At 44.2% G+C, this 19,760-nt stretch overlaps 1 protein-coding gene across 4 annotated transcripts; it reads left to right on the plus strand.

Moving 5' to 3' along the window:
* Positions 1 to 813: 813 nt before the first annotated feature.
* Positions 814 to 19,284, plus strand: GOLGA1 (golgin A1). 4 transcript variants are annotated; one of them, XM_027741422.2, is made up of 23 exons: positions 814 to 870; positions 1,258 to 1,564; positions 3,220 to 3,310; positions 4,646 to 4,720; positions 5,210 to 5,307; positions 5,783 to 5,815; positions 6,539 to 6,667; positions 6,938 to 7,107; positions 7,517 to 7,628; positions 7,751 to 7,846; positions 8,072 to 8,197; positions 9,348 to 9,443; positions 9,894 to 9,989; positions 10,239 to 10,391; positions 10,609 to 10,704; positions 11,416 to 11,505; positions 12,121 to 12,223; positions 13,057 to 13,214; positions 13,639 to 13,800; positions 14,290 to 14,349; positions 14,872 to 15,042; positions 15,954 to 16,040; positions 16,823 to 19,284. In XM_027741422.2, the coding sequence occupies exons 2-23, from the start codon at positions 1,430 to 1,432 to the stop codon at positions 16,901 to 16,903; spliced, it is 2,418 nt and encodes an 805-aa protein (XP_027597223.1). In that variant the 5' UTR covers positions 814 to 870; positions 1,258 to 1,429; the 3' UTR covers positions 16,904 to 19,284. The 4 variants fall into 4 exon arrangements, with proteins under 4 accessions (XP_027597223.1, XP_027597225.1, XP_027597226.1 ...); XM_027741424.2 differs by lacking the exon at positions 814 to 870 and having other exon boundaries at positions 1,068 to 1,564; positions 16,823 to 16,915; positions 17,001 to 19,284; XM_027741425.2 differs by lacking the exon at positions 814 to 870 and having other exon boundaries at positions 1,068 to 1,564; positions 13,057 to 13,175.
* The last annotated feature ends 476 nt before the right edge of the window (positions 19,285 to 19,760 follow it).

Consider the following 19,760-nt stretch of genomic DNA (forward strand, 5'->3'; position numbering starts at 1 on the left):
GTACAGTGTTTTGCCTCTCTGAGAATCAGATTATTTATTACCAAAAGTAATTTTATAGTGAATTGGTTTAAAGTTATTTTACAGCTGTGTGCCTGTATATCGTATTTTGGTAAAAACAGATATTTTCCTTGAAATATATAGAGATATATAAATAAACTTTTTTTGGAGCAAATGGACTTTTTTTGCAAGGGATGTGTAATCGCCAAAGCAGCGTGATGCCAGAAGCGACTCTGCCGTTGTTCTGGGTGTCTGTGGAGGGAAGCAGCGTGTTTGTGTTACCGCCGGACCCTGCGGGAGGAGGAAGAGCCGCAACTGGGACCTGCCGTTTCTCGCTGTCCGAGCCGACGCCCCCGGTCCCGGCGGGTCACAGACCGAGCGCCGCCCCGCGTCCTCGCCGCCGCCTCTCCGCCTTTCCAGAGACTTTGGAGCAGATTCCCGTTCGCTTTTGTCCCCGCCGCGCCGGGGCCGCTCCCGCCCGGCGCTCGCGGTTGTGCCGTGTCCGAGCCGTTCGCTGTCCCTGTGCCGGGGCTCGGCGACCCCTCCCTGCCCCTATCCCGGCCCCGCCGAAGGACTGTGCTGTCAATAAACTGTGGAAAACGCTCGTACCGAGCCGCCTCGTCCGCTCCGCCGCGGGACAGCGGGAGGGCAGGAGGGAGAAGGGAGGAGAAGGGCTGAGGGAGGAGCGGGGCCGGGATTGAGGGAGGAGCGGGGCTGAGGGAGGAGCGGGGCCGGGATTGAGGGAGGAGCGGGGCCGGGATTGAGGGAGGAGCGGGGCTGAGGGAGGAGCGGGGCCGGCGCCGCTTCCGCCCCGCGCGGCGCTTCCGGGTCGGCGGTGCCCGGGGAGCGGCGGGGCCGGGCCGGCCATGGGCGGTGAGGGGCCGTGAGGGGCCGTGAGGGGCCGTGAGGGGCCGTGAGGGGCCGTGAGGGGCTCCGGGTACGGGTCCGGGCTGGGGGCGGGTGAGCAGCGGGGACGGGCCCTCGGTGCCCAGAGCGGAGCGGCCGCCACGGGCCGAGCGGCCGGGCCGGGCCGGGCCTCCCGGGCGGGTGGTGGGGGCCGGGCTGAGGGGACCCACCCGCTCCCCCCGGCGCTGTCACCGTTTGGGGCCGTTGGTTTGGGGCTTTAACGGGTTCTGCGCCGCGTGACCCGATTTTTTAACGTATTGTAACAGATGCGATGTTAAAGGGCGTTCAGTTTCCTTTAAATGACTCGTGCGGGTGGGATTTTTAGTGTGGAACCCATTTCTGCTTGATTTGCAGGTACTGTCAGGCCGTGAGGGCTTTAATGGAACTAGAAATGCAGTAAACCAGTGGATGAGGCGCAGAATTAAATCTCAGCATCTGGAAGCTTTAAACAGAGTGCCCGTGTATTAAAGGGTGGAGGTCGTGGGTTTCCAAGGGACCTGGATATTTCAGCACTGTAAGCAGTAAAATGTTTGCCAAACTGAAGAAGAAGATCGCGGAGGAGGCAGCGGTTGCCCCCAGGCCGGGAGGGACTGCGCGGATCCCCAGGTCTGTCAGCAAGGAGTCCATCACGTCGGTGGGAGCAGACTCGGGAGACGACTTTGTGAGTTACACCTTGCTTTGAAATCGGATTTCTCTGGCGGCGTTTCTAATACGGCCCTGCAGACAACCGTTTTAGCTGTAGTGTGTGAGACTTACTGTGGTGTCTTTGTAAGTGCACCTCTTAATGCATAAGTCATTAGTTTGGATGAACTTAAACATTGAAGATAAAATGTTTGTATGTGAACCATAGTAGTTGTCATGAGGCTTCTATTCCTATGTAAACGTGAGTTATAAAGTTGTTTCAATACAGAACATTGATAAACAGACACAAAATATTGAATGAAGCTGTAGTTATGCGTAAGATACCTATTTGTAAAATTAATTACTGAAACATAGAATCCCAGAAGGGTTTGGATTGGAAGGGACCTTAAAGACCATCCAGTTCCACCCTCTACCATGGGCAGGGACACCTTCCGCTATCCCAGGTTGCTCCAAGCCCTGTCCAACCTGGCCTTGGACACTTTCAGGGATGGGGCAGCCACAGCTTCTCTTTCAGTAGGAAAACAAGCTAGATCTGGCCAGCTTTCATCTTGCCATGGATTCGGGTTTACCTCTTGGCTTCCTGGGACTGTTCCTACCTGAGACACTGTGTGTGTCTCTGCCAAAAACCTTGGGTGCGGTTTCGTTGCGCTCAAAACTATTGTAGTTCCTCTCTTTCATTATAAAACGTTGTTTAAACAAGTGGTGAAGTTCCAGGAGTGTATGGGTTAAATGAAACCCTGGAATGCTCTGGCACCTCTGCCCTGGATGGCTGGCTGTCACAGTTTTGAAAGCCTGGATTAAGGCAGTGTCACCCCAGTGCTGGAGCCAGCAGGACCCACTGCAGAGCCAGCAGCAGGACTCTGTTTGCTGTCTGCAAAGTCAAGAAGTTATTTACACAGTTGAGCTCCAACTCAGTTTTTCTGAAGCTCAGCTGAAATTCCAGTTCTGTTAAGCAGAAAGTGGGAGCTTCTAATGTTTAAATACATTCTATAATGGAAATGCATTAGTCTTCTGTTTTACTGAGTGTTTTTTTAGCGCTTAAGACATTCTCATGTAGAAATTCCCTTTACCACCCTGTGACTTTAGAAACAGAAAACAAATAATGGCGGTGGCTGAAGTCTTGAGTGGTTTTCAGAAAACCTCCAAGAATTAGTTGTTTTATCAATATTCATTTAACTGCTCTTAATATTGATTTGTATGGAGCAAAAGACGCCCCAGGAATCATCAGTCGGTTATGCAGCGGGGTTTTTGTGGACAGGCTGCTGCATCAGGGCTGCAGTGAGCTTATCCCTCCTGAAAACCATTGCTGCTTCTTTTGTCATTACCTTGATTTTCAGGAGTCTCACTCGACCCTTCCTGGTGCCTGTGCTGCAGAGCCTGGTTTCCATTGCCCCGTCTCCTCAGTGCCAGTTTGAACACACAGTTCCCAGCCCCAGCTCCCTTCCCAAGCTCTGTGCTCCAGGAGCAGCCAGCCTGGCACAGCCCACTGTTTAAGCCCTCGCTGTTTTTCTCCTTTGGCATTTTTTACACGTTCTGCTGTGCTAGTACAACTTTCCTCTTTATGTGAAAAACAAGTGTCATTCCTAGGTGGGAGAGTGATTGTTGTCCCAGAGTTAGTGTGTGGCATGATTGCTTTTTCTGAATAAGTTACATGACTGTTGCTTTTCTCCCAAGGCTTCTGATGGAAGCAGCTCCAGAGAGGATCTTTCATCCCAGTTGTTCAGAAGAAATGAACAAATAAGAAAACTGGAGGTGAAGCTGTCTGGTATGTGTCCTGATACATACAAAACCTTGTGACTGCAGAAAATATTTTCCTTTGAGTTTAAGTGGTTTAATTTATTAAAAATACATGGGTTTAGTGTTCTTTGAAAATTGATTTGTGCCAACCCTGTTGATTGACATCTAGGGAGCATCCAGTATTACTGATTTTATATGAGGATGACTGGCTCTTTGCTGATTTTACAACACATTTATGTGATTCCTTGGAACAGCTGGGATAGCTTTCTGCCCCATGTTTCAAATAGTGTCTGTCCCCACTTTTATTTTTCATGTGTATGCAATGGTTTGTTTCTCAGAGTGTGAGCTTTTTGGTGCTGACAGTAACACAGTGCCATCCTTAAAGAAGTGTACTTGAAAATGAAGAAAAAGCAAAGAATTCAACATAAAACAGTCTTGAGGCTTTTTTCTTTCTAATTCCTTGTTCTGCAAAGCTGTAGTGAAGACTTGGCACTGACACTGCATCCCCGTTGTAAGGAGGGGACCAGGGACCATGCTGAACTGTGTTACACTGCTGCTTCCCAAAGCTCATGGAAGGCCTGGGAAAATAGGGAAAGGTTACAATCAGCTCAGGATTATTTCAATTTGTTCTGGAGACTTACCAGGCTCCAGTTCAAGAAAATACAGGATTCAGAAATGATTTCATGCTGAATTTGAAAGGCCAAAGTGCTCACCTGCTTGCACAAGGTAAACTTAAAGGTGGTTGAGGCTTAGCAAGAGAGGAAGGTTCTGATGTCAAGAGTTTTGTGCAAGCAGCCCAAGCAGTGAGTGAATCCTCCTTTCCATTGCACAGAAGCTTCTCCAGGGTGTGTGTGTACTTTATTTAGGTGTTTATTCCCTGCCTCCCATGTCAGTTGTGCTGGGTGAGTGTGAGGGCAGTGATGGCAGTGCAGTCAGGGCTCAGCCTCGAGGTGCTGTGGGACTGGAACAATGAGCACAGGGGTGCAATGTCCACGAATTGCCCCTTCCTTGCACCCTCCAATGCCAGAGACCTTTCCTGAACAGCAGTAAATAGATCACTGTTCTGGAATGAAGTAAAAACTGGGGGCAGTTGTTCATTCTCTGGTTCTGCCCTTGTCTGTGTGACTGACACCCCCGGGACAGGCCCTCCTGTCTGTGCCAACCCTGTGGACAGTACAGAACTGTTTGCTTGTGTTCATTGTTGTGGTCACCCAGGTTTTCCTCAGCAGGAATGATTTCCTGATTGAGAAAATCATTGTCATTTTGCCACTCATCCTTTTTTCTTTCTTTCCCCCTCCCCCCCAAAATGTCCTTTCCCAATGTCTGTCCATTCCTGGTCCGTGCTTCTCCTTCCTCACCCAAGATTATGCTGATCAGATCCGAAACTTGCAGAAGATAAAAGAGAAGCTTGAAAATGCATTAGAAAAGCATCAGGATTGTACGTACTTCTTTTCCTTTTTGTTTAGTTCTTTTTAAGTTGAAAATTGCTGTGTTTGGAAGGAAAGGGGTTTGGTGCACAAGTGTGTTAATCATTTCCTTTCAGACTGTGCACCTCTGTACTCTGTAGAATTAGAACATGGGTTTTTACCTTATTTACAGTGCAAAAAGGAGCAGTAGTGTCTTGAACAAAGTTGTTATTATACTCCTTTTGCCATATTTGGGGCTAACGTTCAGGAGAGACCTTTTAGAAAGCCACAGCTTTGTTTTAATCCAGCAAGGAACAGTATTCCTGTCTCCTGTTAGCTTTGGCTTCTGGCCAGCGTGCAAGCAGCGTGAAGTAATGAGTGGCACAGCGTTAGTGCTGGAGTCAAGATGGGGCTAATTACTTGCAGAACAAGCTCTTTAAAGTTATTTATAACTTACAGAAAACTGAGAAGCAGTTTTAAAAGATGAGTTTTTAATATAGCTGGTGGTTCTCTGTTGATAGCCTCCATGAGGAAGTTTCAGGAGCAGAATGAAGCTCACCAGGCCAGTCGAGCCAAGATGGCTGAAGGAATGGCTTTGGCCTTGGAACAAAAGGACAAGGTAACAGCTTGAGCATGACTTTTGGCTCTCATGACCCTGATGTTTTAAGCAGGTGTTGCCATTAATTAAAATAATTGTTCAGCATTGTGTGTGTGAGTGTGCCAGCACTGAGGGAAGGAGGGAGCACTGAGTTCCATGCCAGAGCTGCTCTGACTGTTCTGACTGGTTTTAACAAGAGCCCACAAAAATTCCTAATGAAAGGTTAAGCTCGTGCTTTGATAAGATTAGTTGCAATAGACCTGTTGTCACTTTTATTTTACTTGCTTAAAGCTTACCTATTCAGGTAGCAAAAATGATTCCTCAGCCTTCAGCTACAAAGCACTGGCTCTTACTGTTGTTTTGCTGTTTTTTGTTTAATCGTTACCACAGCTTAGTATCTGCGAACAGTACACATTTTTTTAAAACCATAATTAAACGTCCTTGAAAGTCTACAAATTGAATTTGATTTCTTTTTTCTTCTTTCTTTCTTGTTCAGGAGTGGATGGAAAAACTGGGTCAAGTTGAAAAGGTAATTAACCTCTGAGTTTTTTTTGGGGGGTTTAGTGTGTCTCTGTGTGTGTATCTGTAAACACCAGCCTGCACACTCCCATCTCTATTGGAACTCAACTCTGTTCAGCCCTTTTTATTATTTGATCTTTGTTCAGTGGAAGAAGCCAATCATTTGCTTTTGTTACCAGCCCCAATGCTTCAGGAGGTATTTCTGAAATTACTTTTCAGTGGGGAAGTAAAGAATGTGATGGGAAAGTTGTCCTTCTGTAAGGTGGAACGGTAGTTTCCTTTGTTACAGAGGAGGCAGCTGGGATGCAGAAGGAGGTAGAGACTTTGTCTGAGGTCTTCCAGTGGGTCATCTGTTTCATACAATAACTGAAATTGTGTGGTAGGGATTTTTTTAATACAAGATTTCAGTCTTGTAGTTGTTCCAAATGTTTAGCTTAGTCTGATTATGAAGACATTAAACATGCTACTATTTTTGTCCATTTTTGAGAGTTCAGTGTCAGTGATCAATGTTGGCGTTGTAATGAATTCAGATTTCTCTTTGTATGTTCCTGAAGTTTGGTGGTTTGCACTGTGCCATGAATGTGGAGGGATTTCCAGTTCTACATGTAGCACCATCAGAGCCTTATGGCTGCAAGACAAGATTCCTTTCCCAGAGAGTTTAACTAAACTCCTGTTGGCTTGACATGAGAACACAGATATTCTTGGATTCCTTTTGTTTTTGTTCATTTATCAGGAAAAAAAAATGCTCCAAATACAGTTACAAGAAGTGAGGGAGCAGAGTTTGAACCTTTTCCAAAAACGAGATGAGATCGATGAACTGGAGGGCTTTCAGCAGCAGGAAATTGCCAAAGTTAAACACATGGTAAGAATATGCCAAGCTTTGTTTTCTTTCCTACATTTTTACTAGAATACCAAATTAGTGGTAGTTCTGCATGCACTTTTTTAGCCTTTATGCTTGTACTGCCTTGGTCAGTGTCAAAATTCTGACAGTGGGTACTGAATATGATATTACAGAGTTTATTATTTAATTCAGCTCATAACTTAGTAAAAAAGGCAAGTTTCAGTGAAAAGGTTTGTCAGTATTACTGGTCAGCATTACCTGTATTGCCAAAGATAACCTTGTAATATTCAGCTTTTGAAGAAGGAAGAGTCTCTGGGCAGAGCAGAGCAGGAGCTCGAGGCGTGTGCTCAGGAGCTGACCTACACCAAGGCAGAGCTGCAGGAGGCCAGGAGCGAGGCCTCGAGCCTGAGGAAGGATCTGCAGGAGCTGCAGCAGCAGTTCTTGGAGCTGGAGGCACAGAGGTAGGGAGCTGCTCTGTCAGGGGAGCTGCTCTGTCAGGGGAGCAGTGGCTGCGTTTCCCCTGTATTTTTACTTTGTGCCCAGTGCTGTCTTTTTGGAAGAGTTTCTATATGTAGTGAGTTGACTGAATCATTGCCTTTGCTGTGCCCATGGGGATGTAAATGCCAAGCCAATGATAGGAAGACTTATTTAGGGTTTTGTAAATTTCTTATGATTCCTTTTTTCATATAGATTGAATGCTTAATTGTCACTTTTTTTGGATAATGTGTAATCAAGCAGTGGTTGATGGTGGCTGGTTTTAGGACAAAATTTTATTGTTGCTTAGTCCATTTTCATAAGCAGCAGAATTATGTGCTAAAGATTATTTTTCTGAAACAGTGTGTCACTTTTTTTTATTCTTTTTCTGTGAAGAGATGAACTAATGACTGCTGAGACAAATGCAGAAAATAAGATCACTGCTCTGGAGTTAAGAGAACAGGAGCTACAAACTGTCATTCAGCAGCTTTCTGTAGACTTGCAAAATGTAAGTTTGAGCTAAGTGAGATTTGATTCAAAGAGCTCCATTCTGCAGAAGTTAGATTAGATATCAGTTATGTGGTGTTGGAAATTTAAGTTTCAAAATAAGTAATTTCTCACAATTTTTAGGCTCGAGTTGCTGGTTCTGGTTGTGAGAAGAGACTGGAAGTGTTACAGGCAGAGCATGAATCTCTGAAGGTGGAATATGAGCAGCACAAGCAAAAGGTGAAGTGCTTTCAGATGCATCTGCTGTTGCTTGTGTAAAGGTGCACACTTGGGTAATGTACCCCTTTGTGTAGCTGGAAATTTGCCATCTAGAAGGTATTTTAGGGTCATATGGTCTTTTCAAATAGGACTTTCCTTTCTAATGGCACTCCTGAAAGTCAAAGCACAATGGATTAGCTGAAAGCTTCATGACAGAAAAGGTTCTGTGACTTCTCGTTCTCACAGATGACTTTTGAATTTGCTGAGAGAAATAAATTTACTGAACAGCTGCAGGAAAAAGTGTCTTCCCTGGAAAAAAAACTAGAAAGGAATCTCTCAGGAGATGAACATGTGCAGGAGCTGCTCAAAGAGGTAATTATACAGTTATAGACTGCTTAGAAGTGCAATCTTAGTGACATTTATTTTTTAAGGACATACATTACTTCTCACCCATGGAAAGAATAGCTGATGATGTCATGCAGGCACATTTGTCCCTTCAGTGTGTTTTGGCACTTTGTCAGTGCTGGGCAGAACATGTGGGAGGCTACACTGAGCCTGTTTGTGTAGATCCTGCACAGATGTCTGTGTTGGCCTTTCTGCATTGTCCGTTTGGGCAATGCATCTGGCTGCTTAGAGGGAAAAGAGCAGCTTTTTAACATCCCCACAGGAGATGGGACAATTTGGGAGTTTTTTTGGTTAATCCTGGTAAGAACAGTGAACGCTTTTCCTTGTTGTTTGGTAAGGCAGTGGGACAGGGAGGGGAACTGTTTGCATGTAGGTGTGCAAACAGAAGCTTGTATATTGAAAACCTGAGCCTCAGAAGTGCTAAGAAACAGCTGAAACCAGAAACTTTGCTGTGGTTAGTGCCCTTTCTCTCGTTGCTTCTCCATGTCTTTCTCAGGCAGTGATGTTCCTGCTCAGAACTGGCCTGGAGCAATGTTTCCCCAGCTGGGTCTTGGGGAGGCAAGGGAATGTTTGCTCTTCCTTGGTCAGGCCTACAGTCACATCACCTTGGTGTTGCTGTGATAAAAGAACTTGGCTTAGTAAACTAGGGCCAGTTTAAAGTCCATGTACAGGTACTAAAACATTTTTGAAAGGAACTGCCATAACGAGGAAATGTTTTTTGTAGTTTTGTTTGTGTATTTGCTGTGATGCAGGAGAAATTAAGCTTCATAAAAGATTTTTTTTTAATCCCTTAATCTTGGCCTGGATTACAAAATGATGACCAAGCTGTTGGTTAAGGCTTACATCTGAATTGTGGCAGGATGCCAGGGGATTTCCCATTCTTAATATAAATGATATTATCCTCAGGGCAACAGGATCTATGGAGGCCCTATGCCATAGCATCAAACAAACTTGCTGGTTCCCAAGAGCAAAGCTGTATTGCACCTCAAAATTCCTGCTCCATTCTAGTTTGACCTTATTAATGAAACAAAAAGAAAAATTTTAATTTAAAAAAATCCTCAAACCTAATCTCTTTGTCCTTTCTTCCTCCTGTTCTTCACGTCAATGTAATCTTCAGAAAGCTGCTCTTGAGCAGAGACTGGATGAGACCAGGCAGCAGGTAGTGACAGACAGAACACATCACAGCAAGGCTCTGAACCGATTGGAAACACAGGTGAGGAGTTTCTAATTTCACTACAAATTCCGACTGTTTTCATCCTCTTTGTGCCCTGTCCCTCCTCCCCTCGCTGTGCTGGTGCTCTCAGCCAATGTGAGCCTGCATGTCACATCTAGTCTTGAAAGGAAAGTGTAATTGCTCAGTGTCTCTGGTCACCTCCCCACCTCAGTGCTGGAGAGGGGCCTAAAGGTGGTGGCAGTAGAGATTTTGTGCAGATCCTCCCTGTCCTAAGAAACAAATAGCTGAAGTGCAAGCAGTGCTGGGGGTAGTGCTGTGAGGATGAGTTTTTAAAACCAGCATGTGTCAAGTAGGCAGCCTCTCTGATCTCTGTGGTTTCGTGGGTTCAATGTTTACCTTCCCCTCCTGGGTCATCCTATATTATGCACATTTTTTTATAATAATATAGATGCCAATGGATAAGGAATTTAATGTATGGTGTTATTTTAGAATAAAGAACTGGAACAAAAACTACAGATTGCAACAGAAGCATTGAAAAAGAGCAAAGAAGCAGCTGCTGAGCAGGATCTGAAGATCCAGAAGCTGGTGAGTATCCTGCATGTTTCACTGACCAGGAGCAGATAATCTTCAACATCCCCAGAGACTTTCACTTCCGTTTGTTTTGTTGCTCAAATGTTTTCTTGCTCTTTGTCTCCTGAACTCCTGTCAGTGAGTACATGACACTGCTGCCAAAGGAATAATATTCCTCAGTTGGAGTCTCATGGAATGGTGTCTGATCTTGTCAGAGCATCAAAATAACATTTTATTAATGCAGTGTTCTTTATTTTTCATAAGCAAACTGATCTAAAGCATGAAAGAAGTCAACTGCAGCAACAGATTTCAAGTGAGAAACATCAGTATGATCAGAAAGTTACTGGGCTGGAGTCTCAGATTGCTGCTCTTGAAAAAGCTTGGGAGTTGGATAAAACAGCGACTCAGCACAGGATTGTAAGTGCAGAAACTATCCAGGGGGCCACGGGAGTCTTCACAAAATGATTTCAACACTGCTTGTAGAACTTTCTTGTCATCTGAATGTTCTTATCCAGCACACCTGGCATTATAATAGATCTCATACTTTGGGGAACTAAACATTTGATGTGTTTAATTGTTTGAACAAAGCATTAGAACAATTGTACTGAGTATTTAAGCAATCTTTATTTTGCAGAGCCAGTTGGAAAAAGAAAATGGAAGTCTTAGCAGAAGCAGAGAAGAGTATGAGAGTTCTTTAAAACAACAAGAGTCTGAACTGGACAGCCTAAAGGTGAGGGCTGAACTGGGCAGTGACATTGGCTCGTGCAGAGCGGAGGTTGGGGAACAGGGAGCAGCAGAGTGTTACATTTGGTGCTTGGAGGCCCATTACATTCAGGTTACAGGTACTTGGGGCTGCAAATCATCTTTGGTACTCCATAGAAACGTGTTTGAGAAGCATTACAAAGGGCTGACCCTTTTCTGAACCAGAATGCTTGGGTCTGCCTAAATCAGGCAGAAATAATACAATCCCGTATTGTCAGGCGTGAAGAGCTTGGAAATCCTGTTAGCAGTGATGAATACAGAATGGTTCAACATCAAATTCCACTCATAGTGTTCAAAGCAAAAAGTTAAACGCTTAAATTGGTCTGGTATTTACATCTTACCCAATTTTGACTGTAATTTTAGATTGTTGAAAGTTTTCTGTAGCTACTCTTGGATGCTCAGTCGGAATAAAGATCAGTTGTAGCAAGGAGCTGCTTCTTTGTAATAGAGACTTCAAGCTGAAAGACCTTTTAAGCATTGGGTTTGTTTGGCTCTTACATCGGTTCTGTATTGCTCTTGCACGTGCAGATAGCAGCAGTCAGTAAAACAAAACTAAGTCTCATTTGGAAATTGTGTCAGAACCCTCATAAATCGAGTCCTAATCAACTGGGGTTTAAAGATGAAAGACTTGACTTGATTTTAGTTGTCTCACATAACCTTTGTTACTTCTGGTTTGCAGAATGAGTTGAGCAGTAGAGAGACTGTCAGTGTGGAAATTGCCAAAGCGTTGGAAGAAACACGGAAACAGAGAGAAGAATTACAGCAGGAGGTTGGTCAATACTGACGGTCTGAAATGTATTTGGGAGCTCCCCGCCTTTCACAGAAAGAAACCTATTCATTCTGGTTTGTTCCCTTCAGTGCCTGTATCACATCTGGGTCCCTCTGGAGCACAGCAGGTGTAAAATTGTACACTTCCTCTTAGGGAGGAGCTTGTATCCAGTAACCAAATGTCAATTCTAAGTAGTCTTGTTTTGCTCTTCCTGCATAAAAAATGGTGGATAACGTGAGCTTGTGTTTGCTTAAGGTAGGAACTGCCAACTGAGCAAGTTTGACTGAAGTTAGTCCCATCTTTTGGTTTCTTTATTCTTCTGGTACAGATGTAGGTCTGGGCTTGCAGGGGTAGAAGGGGTGTAAGGCCATCTCCAGTTTTGCTCGGTGGCTTTTGCAGCTGCCACCTGCTGCCTGTGACAGTCTGTGACGGTGGCACAGGGTTCATCAGAAGCCAAGTGTGGTTTAACTCTTCCAGTGTTAACTTCAGTGCTTGTTACTGAGGTCAGCATTGTGGAGGTGGTGCCTGCTGAGCCTCTGAGGTATGTTGAAATCTTTCAATGCCCTCCTCCTGTTTTAGATCTTTAATGACTTTGTTTCTTTGTCCACTTTGAAGGTTTCACATCTGAATGCTCTAATAAAGGAGAAGGACCAACTGATTGATGAAAAATGTGATCTGCTGCTAAAACAGAAGGAAGAACTAAACCAACTCAGTCAAGGTTAGACCAAACAAGTCTCCTGTGTCCCAGACAGCTCTGTCTAAGGACAGTCTCTAGTGCTGGCCTTGCCTGGTAAATTGTAATATTTCTGGATTTCTCTTCCATATTTAATCTGTTAGAACTTTCAAAATGGTTTATCCTTTGATAAAAATTGGACAGTCTCTCTTCTGTGTCCTTAAAAACAAAACCACTTTTTGAAATTAAATTCTTATGTTTACACACCATAAAATCACAAATCTTCTATACTTTTTGTTAATTTTTGTTTTGCACAAAACATGAAATGAAGGCTATGGATTAAAAACTTATGCTTCTTTGCACCAGTTTAAAAATTGTGCTTGCTTGATAAAGAGCAGCTGCAAACTGATACTCCACAGTCATACTAAAAATTTAGTGCAGTCATCTCATTCAGTTCCTAATCCCACTGGTTTTGTATGTTGCCAGTATTTGGAAAGGGAATAGAACTGTGGCCTCTTGTTGCCCTGTTCCCCTGGGGAGCTGTGTGTCTGTGGCCATGTGTCCCCACAGCTCAGCCCCAAGTGATCCTGTGCAGTCACAGCACAGGTCACACAGACTGTTGATGGGGGTCTTTTAATTGATAATTATGTTATTATGTATTAAAGTCATGTATATGTACAAATGTATATGTATAAAGTTTGTCTGCCCCTTTGCAAAAATGTATGTGACTTAAATTCCCCTGTTTTTCTGTCTTCATGACAGAGCAAGGAAGAAGGTCAGGGTTTATTTTCTCTGTAATTTGCTTTGTTTAAGAAAATGGATTAGAAACTCCCATTGGATGTGGAACACTGATGCTAAGCAGGTCTCTCTGTTCTCAGAGCACGAAGCTGCCTTGCTGCAGGTGAACCAGTTGCAGTCTGACATAGAAACAAGTCAGAACCAAGCAGTGGAGAAAGAGGAAACGGCAAGAAAGGAGATTGAGGAGCTGAAGTTGCAGGTACAGGAGTGCCTGTTGGCCAGAGAACATGAGAAAGATGTGAGTGCAGTTGCAAATCCATTCTGTCAGACTTCCAGGGAAACAGGCAGGTGTGCAAGAGCCCCCCAGTTCTGTCCTGCCTGGTGACACATTCTGGGAGCTGTTTGCTCAGGACCTGCAACACCAGCAGGGTAGAACATCTTTTTTTGTTGTTCCCTGAATTCCTAAAGAAGGCTGTCCTGTCAGATCTGTGGCTGACTTATGAAAGACAACTCCTTACTTACTTTGACTCCTAAAACATCTTGAGAAAACCATTATGAGACAGAGACACAGAAGTAATAAGTTGTAGCCAACTAGATTGCTGCTAATGCTTTCTGGTTTAAAAAGCATCCACCACCACCCCCCAAAACAACAACCAAAAAGAAGTCTGGCTTTCTCCCTAGGCAGTGTTCGTGGGCTGATTATGAACTGTTTATTTTTACAGGTTTTAGAACTGGAGGAGTCAGCAAGGGCCTTGAACAATGAGCATTTCCCTTCTCCAGAAAATTGTGTGGTGGAACAGAATGGAGAGGTGGCAGCTGCAGATGTCATTCAACTTCAGAAGGATAACAGAGAGCTGGAACAGCAAGTTGCTGAGAAAAACAAGGTGAACTGAAACAGCAGAAACAGCTGGTAGTCTTTCCCCTTTTAATTAGGAAGCCCAGTAATTGCTGCTGTCCATGCTGCAGTGTTAAAAAGACAGGCATGTCCAATTTGAATCCAGTGTGCAATGAGTAAATGTTTTTCCTCTGATTTGTACAAGGATCTACCAGCCATGGATAAAAACTGTGGTGAGAGCTGTATGAATCCTTACCTTGAAGGAAAGATGCACCAAATTATACTACCTACAGCTTTCCTGCAGAGCCCTTTTGTGTGAATTCAGTTCATTCTGCAGTGCTGTCCCGTGAAAGCCCGAGCGTTGTGTCACGTGCCTGCTGCTGTGTGCCACTGGCAAGGCATTCAGGTTGCTTCTTCGGAGCTGTCAGCATTGGCTAATGATTGTTTCATTCATTACTCATTTGTTGTGGGTTTTTCCAGATATCTGGGGGTCCTGACAATGAATACTGTGTTAAACTGTCCTTTGCTGTGCTTACAGATGATAAAGCAGCTGCAGCAAAGAATGACAGAACTCAAGAAAACCCTTCAGAAAGAGCTGGTAAGGGTTGTGTTTTTTCAGTCTCATCAGCTGGCACTTGCTGACAGGTCCTTGTACTGTCATTGCAAAAGCTTGACCGCTAACTCCCCTTTAATTCCTCGTGCAGGTTTTCCTCTCCAAGAAAAAAAAAATCTATTTGAAAAAAACGGAGGTTTTAAAATTGTTATTTTTGTTCTGAGCTTGAAAATTGTTTTGAAGAAAGCCCAGGTTTGAAAGGCTCAGAGCATGTCAGTGACAGGAGAAAATTACCAGGGGACAGTTTCTAGCACGGAGCCAGTTCCGTGGTGGTTTGGGTGATGTACAGATAACACAGCAAACAGCTCCTGCCCTGGAGTGCAGGGAGAGCTGGAGACACTTCTCTGCTGTGACCCCGTGAAGGATGAGAAGCTGTTGATGCCCAGGTTGTACCCAGCTCTGAATACAACCCTCTGTTAGATATCCTGAACCCAGATCCTCTCTCAGTGCCAAGTGGACAGTCTACAGTATATTTCTCTTTTTCTGGTTTTCTTTTTTTGTTTGTAGAAAATCAGGCCTGACAGTGAGGTACCTGAGCTACGTGAGAAAGCAAATTCTGAAGTGCCTAATGCTTCTGTGACTGTCACCAACAACTCGGATTTGAACGACTCGAGGGAGATAAACTTTGAATACCTTAAACATGTTGTACTAAAATTCATGTCCTGCCGGGAGTCTGAGGTAAGGGTGTCACTTACCTTCTCTTTCTATGCCTGTCTTTCTCTAGAAATTGCTGCTAAGGACACTTTATGCCAATTCCATAATTTTACACTTAAAAAGTGTACAATGGGGGACGATGAAACAAAATGGCTAACAGCAATGTGTTTGGAAGTACAGATTAATATGAACCACCTGAAAGGGAAATGTAAATTTTTAAGAGGTAGTTACACCTGGATGTTAAAGATCTGCATCTACAAGAGATTCCTTCTGCATTGCTCTGAAAAGCATATGGATTATGTAATTAAAATGACTGTACATTGAAGAAGGAAAAAAAAAAACCAAGAAAAAAGGACATATACCACTTGCTGTTGGTCTGTAAGAAGTAATTCCTTGTGCATTTGGAGCTCCCTCCTGTTTTACAGTGTGTCAAAAGAGCCAACAACAGTTAATTGCAAGTCAGTGGGTAAGGTCAGAAAATAATCCTACAGCTTCATGATATCCCGAGTGCTTGACTGCTACTCACTGCTCTGTGTGCCCCATTTAGAGTATCACCAATATGGAGTGAATGTACCTCAGTGTGTATTTGAAATGATAGGATTCTCTCCTGCCTACATTCTGGTTTGATCAACTTTTCAAAGCTTAAAAAGCCAGGAGCCACAGGAGCCAGGCTGCTTCTCTGTTCTGACTAACTAGGCTCCCCACTTGTCTTCTTTCTCCAAAACATGCAAACAATTGTTAAAGAACAGAAAGCCAGGAAACACAGACAGAAGAAGTAAGATACAGGCCATCCCAGTCTGTTGGAACTGGGGATAATGGGAGGCTGCTGGTCTGCTGAAATCTGTGACAGACCTACAGAAATCTGTGCTGCACCACAGTCCAGAGTGCAGAGCCTGAGAGCATCATAAGCAACACACCCCTGTGGTTTCTTTCAGGCATTCCATCTCATTAAAGCTGTGTCTGTGTTACTGAATTTTTCACAAGAGGAAGAAAACATGCTCAAAGAAACTTTGGAGTACAAGGTAAGAGTTCTGTGCCATGTGTAGTCTCTAATGGGACTCCCAGCAGATGAAATGAAAATTCCTAGATGCTGGGAGATCAGAAAAAGTGTCTTTTCCAAATGTTAGCTACAATAATAAATGTGATTTGTTATTAAAATGTTAGCTGATCACATGCCTATGTTTCAGAAATTGTCATTTCAGTAAGGAAAATAGCAGCTTTCTGATGCTCAGAGGAGTTCCAGCAGAGTTTTGCCCAGTGGATTTGGTCTGTGGAGGGAAGCTGGAAGCTCCTTGCAGGAGTACAGTCAGTGTTTTAACATCAGGGAGCCGAATTCTGGGTTTGTCCTTTTGACATTGGGCTCAGACACCAAGATCTGTGTCTCCTTTCCATGGCATGAGATCTGCATGAGGCTGTTGGTGGTTAGGGAATGTTCAGTAGTGAGAGCTGCCTCAGCTCCCTCCATGTCCCACATCATCCCTGCCCACTCAGGGAGCTGGGATGTTCAGTCTGCAGCTGAGATTTCTTCACCATCTTGGTCAGGGAACACTTTAATACTGCATTGACTAAAGGCACTGTGTTTAAATGATTGTAGAGTTCTAATATGAAATTATTTTAAAGGAATATATGTAAATGTAATCTTCAGTCATCTTCACCCGTGGGAAGACTTGGTCTAGAGCCTGCAGCATTCTGATTTATAAATAGTTCTTTCCATCAAATGATGGGGACATGGCTGTGTATTGTATTGTTTCACATGTGTGAAGTGTGAGCCCAGTGTGGTGTGTGTTGTGCTTTTGTGTCCTAGATGTCCTGGTTTGGGTCAAAGCCATCTCCTAAAGGCAGCATCCGGCCGTCTATCTCGAGCCCAAGGACTCTGTGGCCTTAAGGGAACCTGAAGGTGGGGTCAGCATCCAGGCACTTCTTTCTGTGAAAAGAACGCTGAACACACTGCTCCAGGTGTGTCTTAATCACTGTCATTGCAGTATTTTGTACGAGAACTTCTGGCTCTGTTTACAAAACTAATACTGTGCAAGGAGAAATTTTCACTGCAGACTGCCACACCTCTGGACTGCGTTCAGGGACCGTCTCGGTGTCTGTGATGGGAGCCAGCTCCTTGTGCTCACCAGTCCTGTGTTCTTGGCTCCGAAGGGTAATGACAGCCTCACTGACCACGGTGCTGTGGGATGGTGATTCCAGCTGCTGTTCCAGGGTGCTGGAGTGGAGTGACTCCAGGCACAGTAAAGCTGCTTGTGTGGCTGTGGGAAGCCAGCAAGGAAAAACGTGTTGGCAGAACTGTGTTGAGTGTGTGATGGTTTGCAAAGCCTTTCACGGGACAGGAGCAGGAGCTTTAACCAAAAAAGAACTCTGCCTTGCCTTCTTATACTGACATAACTAATGGTTGGCATTTTTTCATATCACTGTGTAATTTAAGGTGCACATATCCTGGCCTGCAGCCCTCAAGGCTGCATGTTGATGATGATTATTTAATTTGAGAGCACAACTTTAGAGTTGTCTGATTTTACTTTTCTTAAAGAAAAATAATATTTAAAATGGTCTTAATTCTAGTACCTAATCCTCAGTCGCCTTTAAAACTAATCCATTAGCCTGTTCCATGGGTTGTTAGCAGTGGGAAGAAGGGGTAGGAAGCTATTTTAAATTTTTAAAGCTAAAGTCTAGGTATTGTAAATCCACATTGAAAAATAGCTTTTATTTAAAAAAAAAAAAATAAAAAATCTAGTGACAAAGGGTGAAGAATATTGGTACTAAACACTTTATTTTTTTTTCTTCCAAGTCTGCTAGCAACAAATCTTCATAACCAGGATCTGCCTCTTTGGTTGTGGTTTTCTGTACTTCAAATACTGATGCTTAGAAACTGTTATCAACATGTTAACTGTGTCCTGACTACATGGTAAAAGAAATGCTGCTCACGAGGGTTTTAAGCGCAAAATTCAACTCTTAGTGAACAAATCTTGGTTCCAGCAGCTTGTTTTCCTAGTAAAACCATAGGGAAAGGGGACCAAGGTGGCACATGCCTCACTATGGAAGCAACATTTTGCCCATAGACACTATTGCAAAATCTGGATCCAAATGGGAAGCAGCAGTAAGTCTGACTTCTTAAAAATGAGACCTATTTCCAAAAAACTACACGAGTATGGAATTCAGTGAGCAGGCTGCAATTCTGGGAATTCTCTTAGAAGGAGGTTCATGTTACTAACAATACTTCTATTAAATATATTCAGGATACTTCAACCTGTTCTCCAGTGGAGATGCAGTCACTGTTGAGGTGTTTAACTTTGCTGACAGGGCTCTGCCTGACCGTGGAGTGGCTGTGGAGATGCAGAGTTGGAGGTGCAGCAGGTGAGCTGATCCTGCCTCTGTGCACACCTGTGCTGTGCCCGAGGGGAAACCTCCTTCAGGGGAGGTCAGTCAGCAGAGAGGTGAATGTGCTGTGTCCAGATGATCCAGAGCCCAGCTGGCCTCCCAGGCAGCCACATCCCTGGAGCTGTTACCAGGTACTCCCAGGAGCTGTTACCTGGGTACAGGTGACACTCCTCAGCTTAGATTTATCTGAAGTTAAGAAAACCAACAGGATCTTTTGGTACACTAAAGCTTGTCCCAACAGTCTTTAGTAACTGGATCCATGGCACTTCCAGAGAGGATAGAACAGTTCATGGAATGTTTCAGCTCTGCTCTACTGTGAAAATAGACAATCAAAAAGTAGATTTATCTCAAGTCTTTCTACTGAGACACAGCAGGGTGGAGTAACCCTGTTTGTTTTGAGAAGATTTTATTCTCTGAGGTCTTTTTCTTTCAAATGTCCCTTTGCCCTGCCCTGTTTCTGTGGGACCAGGGGTCAGGACTCCCTGGCTCAGGTTGATGCCTGCTGAATGACTAATGGGTTTATGTTGATCTTGGCTTGAAAGGTTACTGAACAATAAGGAATGCAGGACAGGCAGCCTGGAATAGAGTGACAAAATCCTAGATTATATATTCACTAACAACTTCAATTTCAGATCCCAAAGCTCATACAGGATCAACTTACCATAAACTAGTTCTTCAGTGTTGAATTTTCATTAGATATCAGAGCAAGACTGGTGTGTATACTTGTATTAAAAAGCTAATGCACTTTCCCTTGTCTCAGAACAGTGGTTATACATAATCCTTTCTATGGCCATTGGATTTCTTTCCCTCTGTGCTGTAAATATGGATTATATGATGAGACACTATGAAATTTGTGGTGCAATACATTTTGGATCAAAACCCTAATCTTGACTTCTTTCTCTTTATAGTTCTGGTTATCTCCCCTGGGATTCTATAGCCATTTAAAATAGAATTTTAAAGCATGACCCTTTCCAGGGTAAGGATGGGTGTCCCAGCTGTGCCACCAGGGCCTGTCTCCCAGGGGAGCTGTGCCAGCAAGGAGGTGGAGTGCTGCTGCCTCCAAAATCCCCTCTCACCAGGAGCAGCTGCTGCTGCACTTTGAGCAGCTGATGGAAACAGGACTGGGTGGGGCACGGCCTCCCCAGCAGCTGCTCCCTGGTGCCAAAGGGCAGGAGCCCTGCCCAGGGGGATGTGGCTCCTGCCCCGGCACAGCCACGGCTTGAGGAGTCGTGTCCTTCTGTCTGGGCGAAGCATCAGACCTCTGATGCACACTAAAACATCAATTACAAGTTCTGGAGTATCTTCTTGACTTTCTAGCATGGACAAAAATATAAAAGTCTAACCCAGGGTGATGATGCATT

This window comes from Pipra filicauda, unplaced genomic scaffold (genome assembly GCF_003945595.2).
Source record: "Pipra filicauda isolate LSUMZ 115617 unplaced genomic scaffold, ASM394559v2 scaffold100_size2392355_pilon, whole genome shotgun sequence".
NCBI lineage: Eukaryota > Metazoa > Chordata > Aves > Passeriformes > Pipridae > Pipra > Pipra filicauda.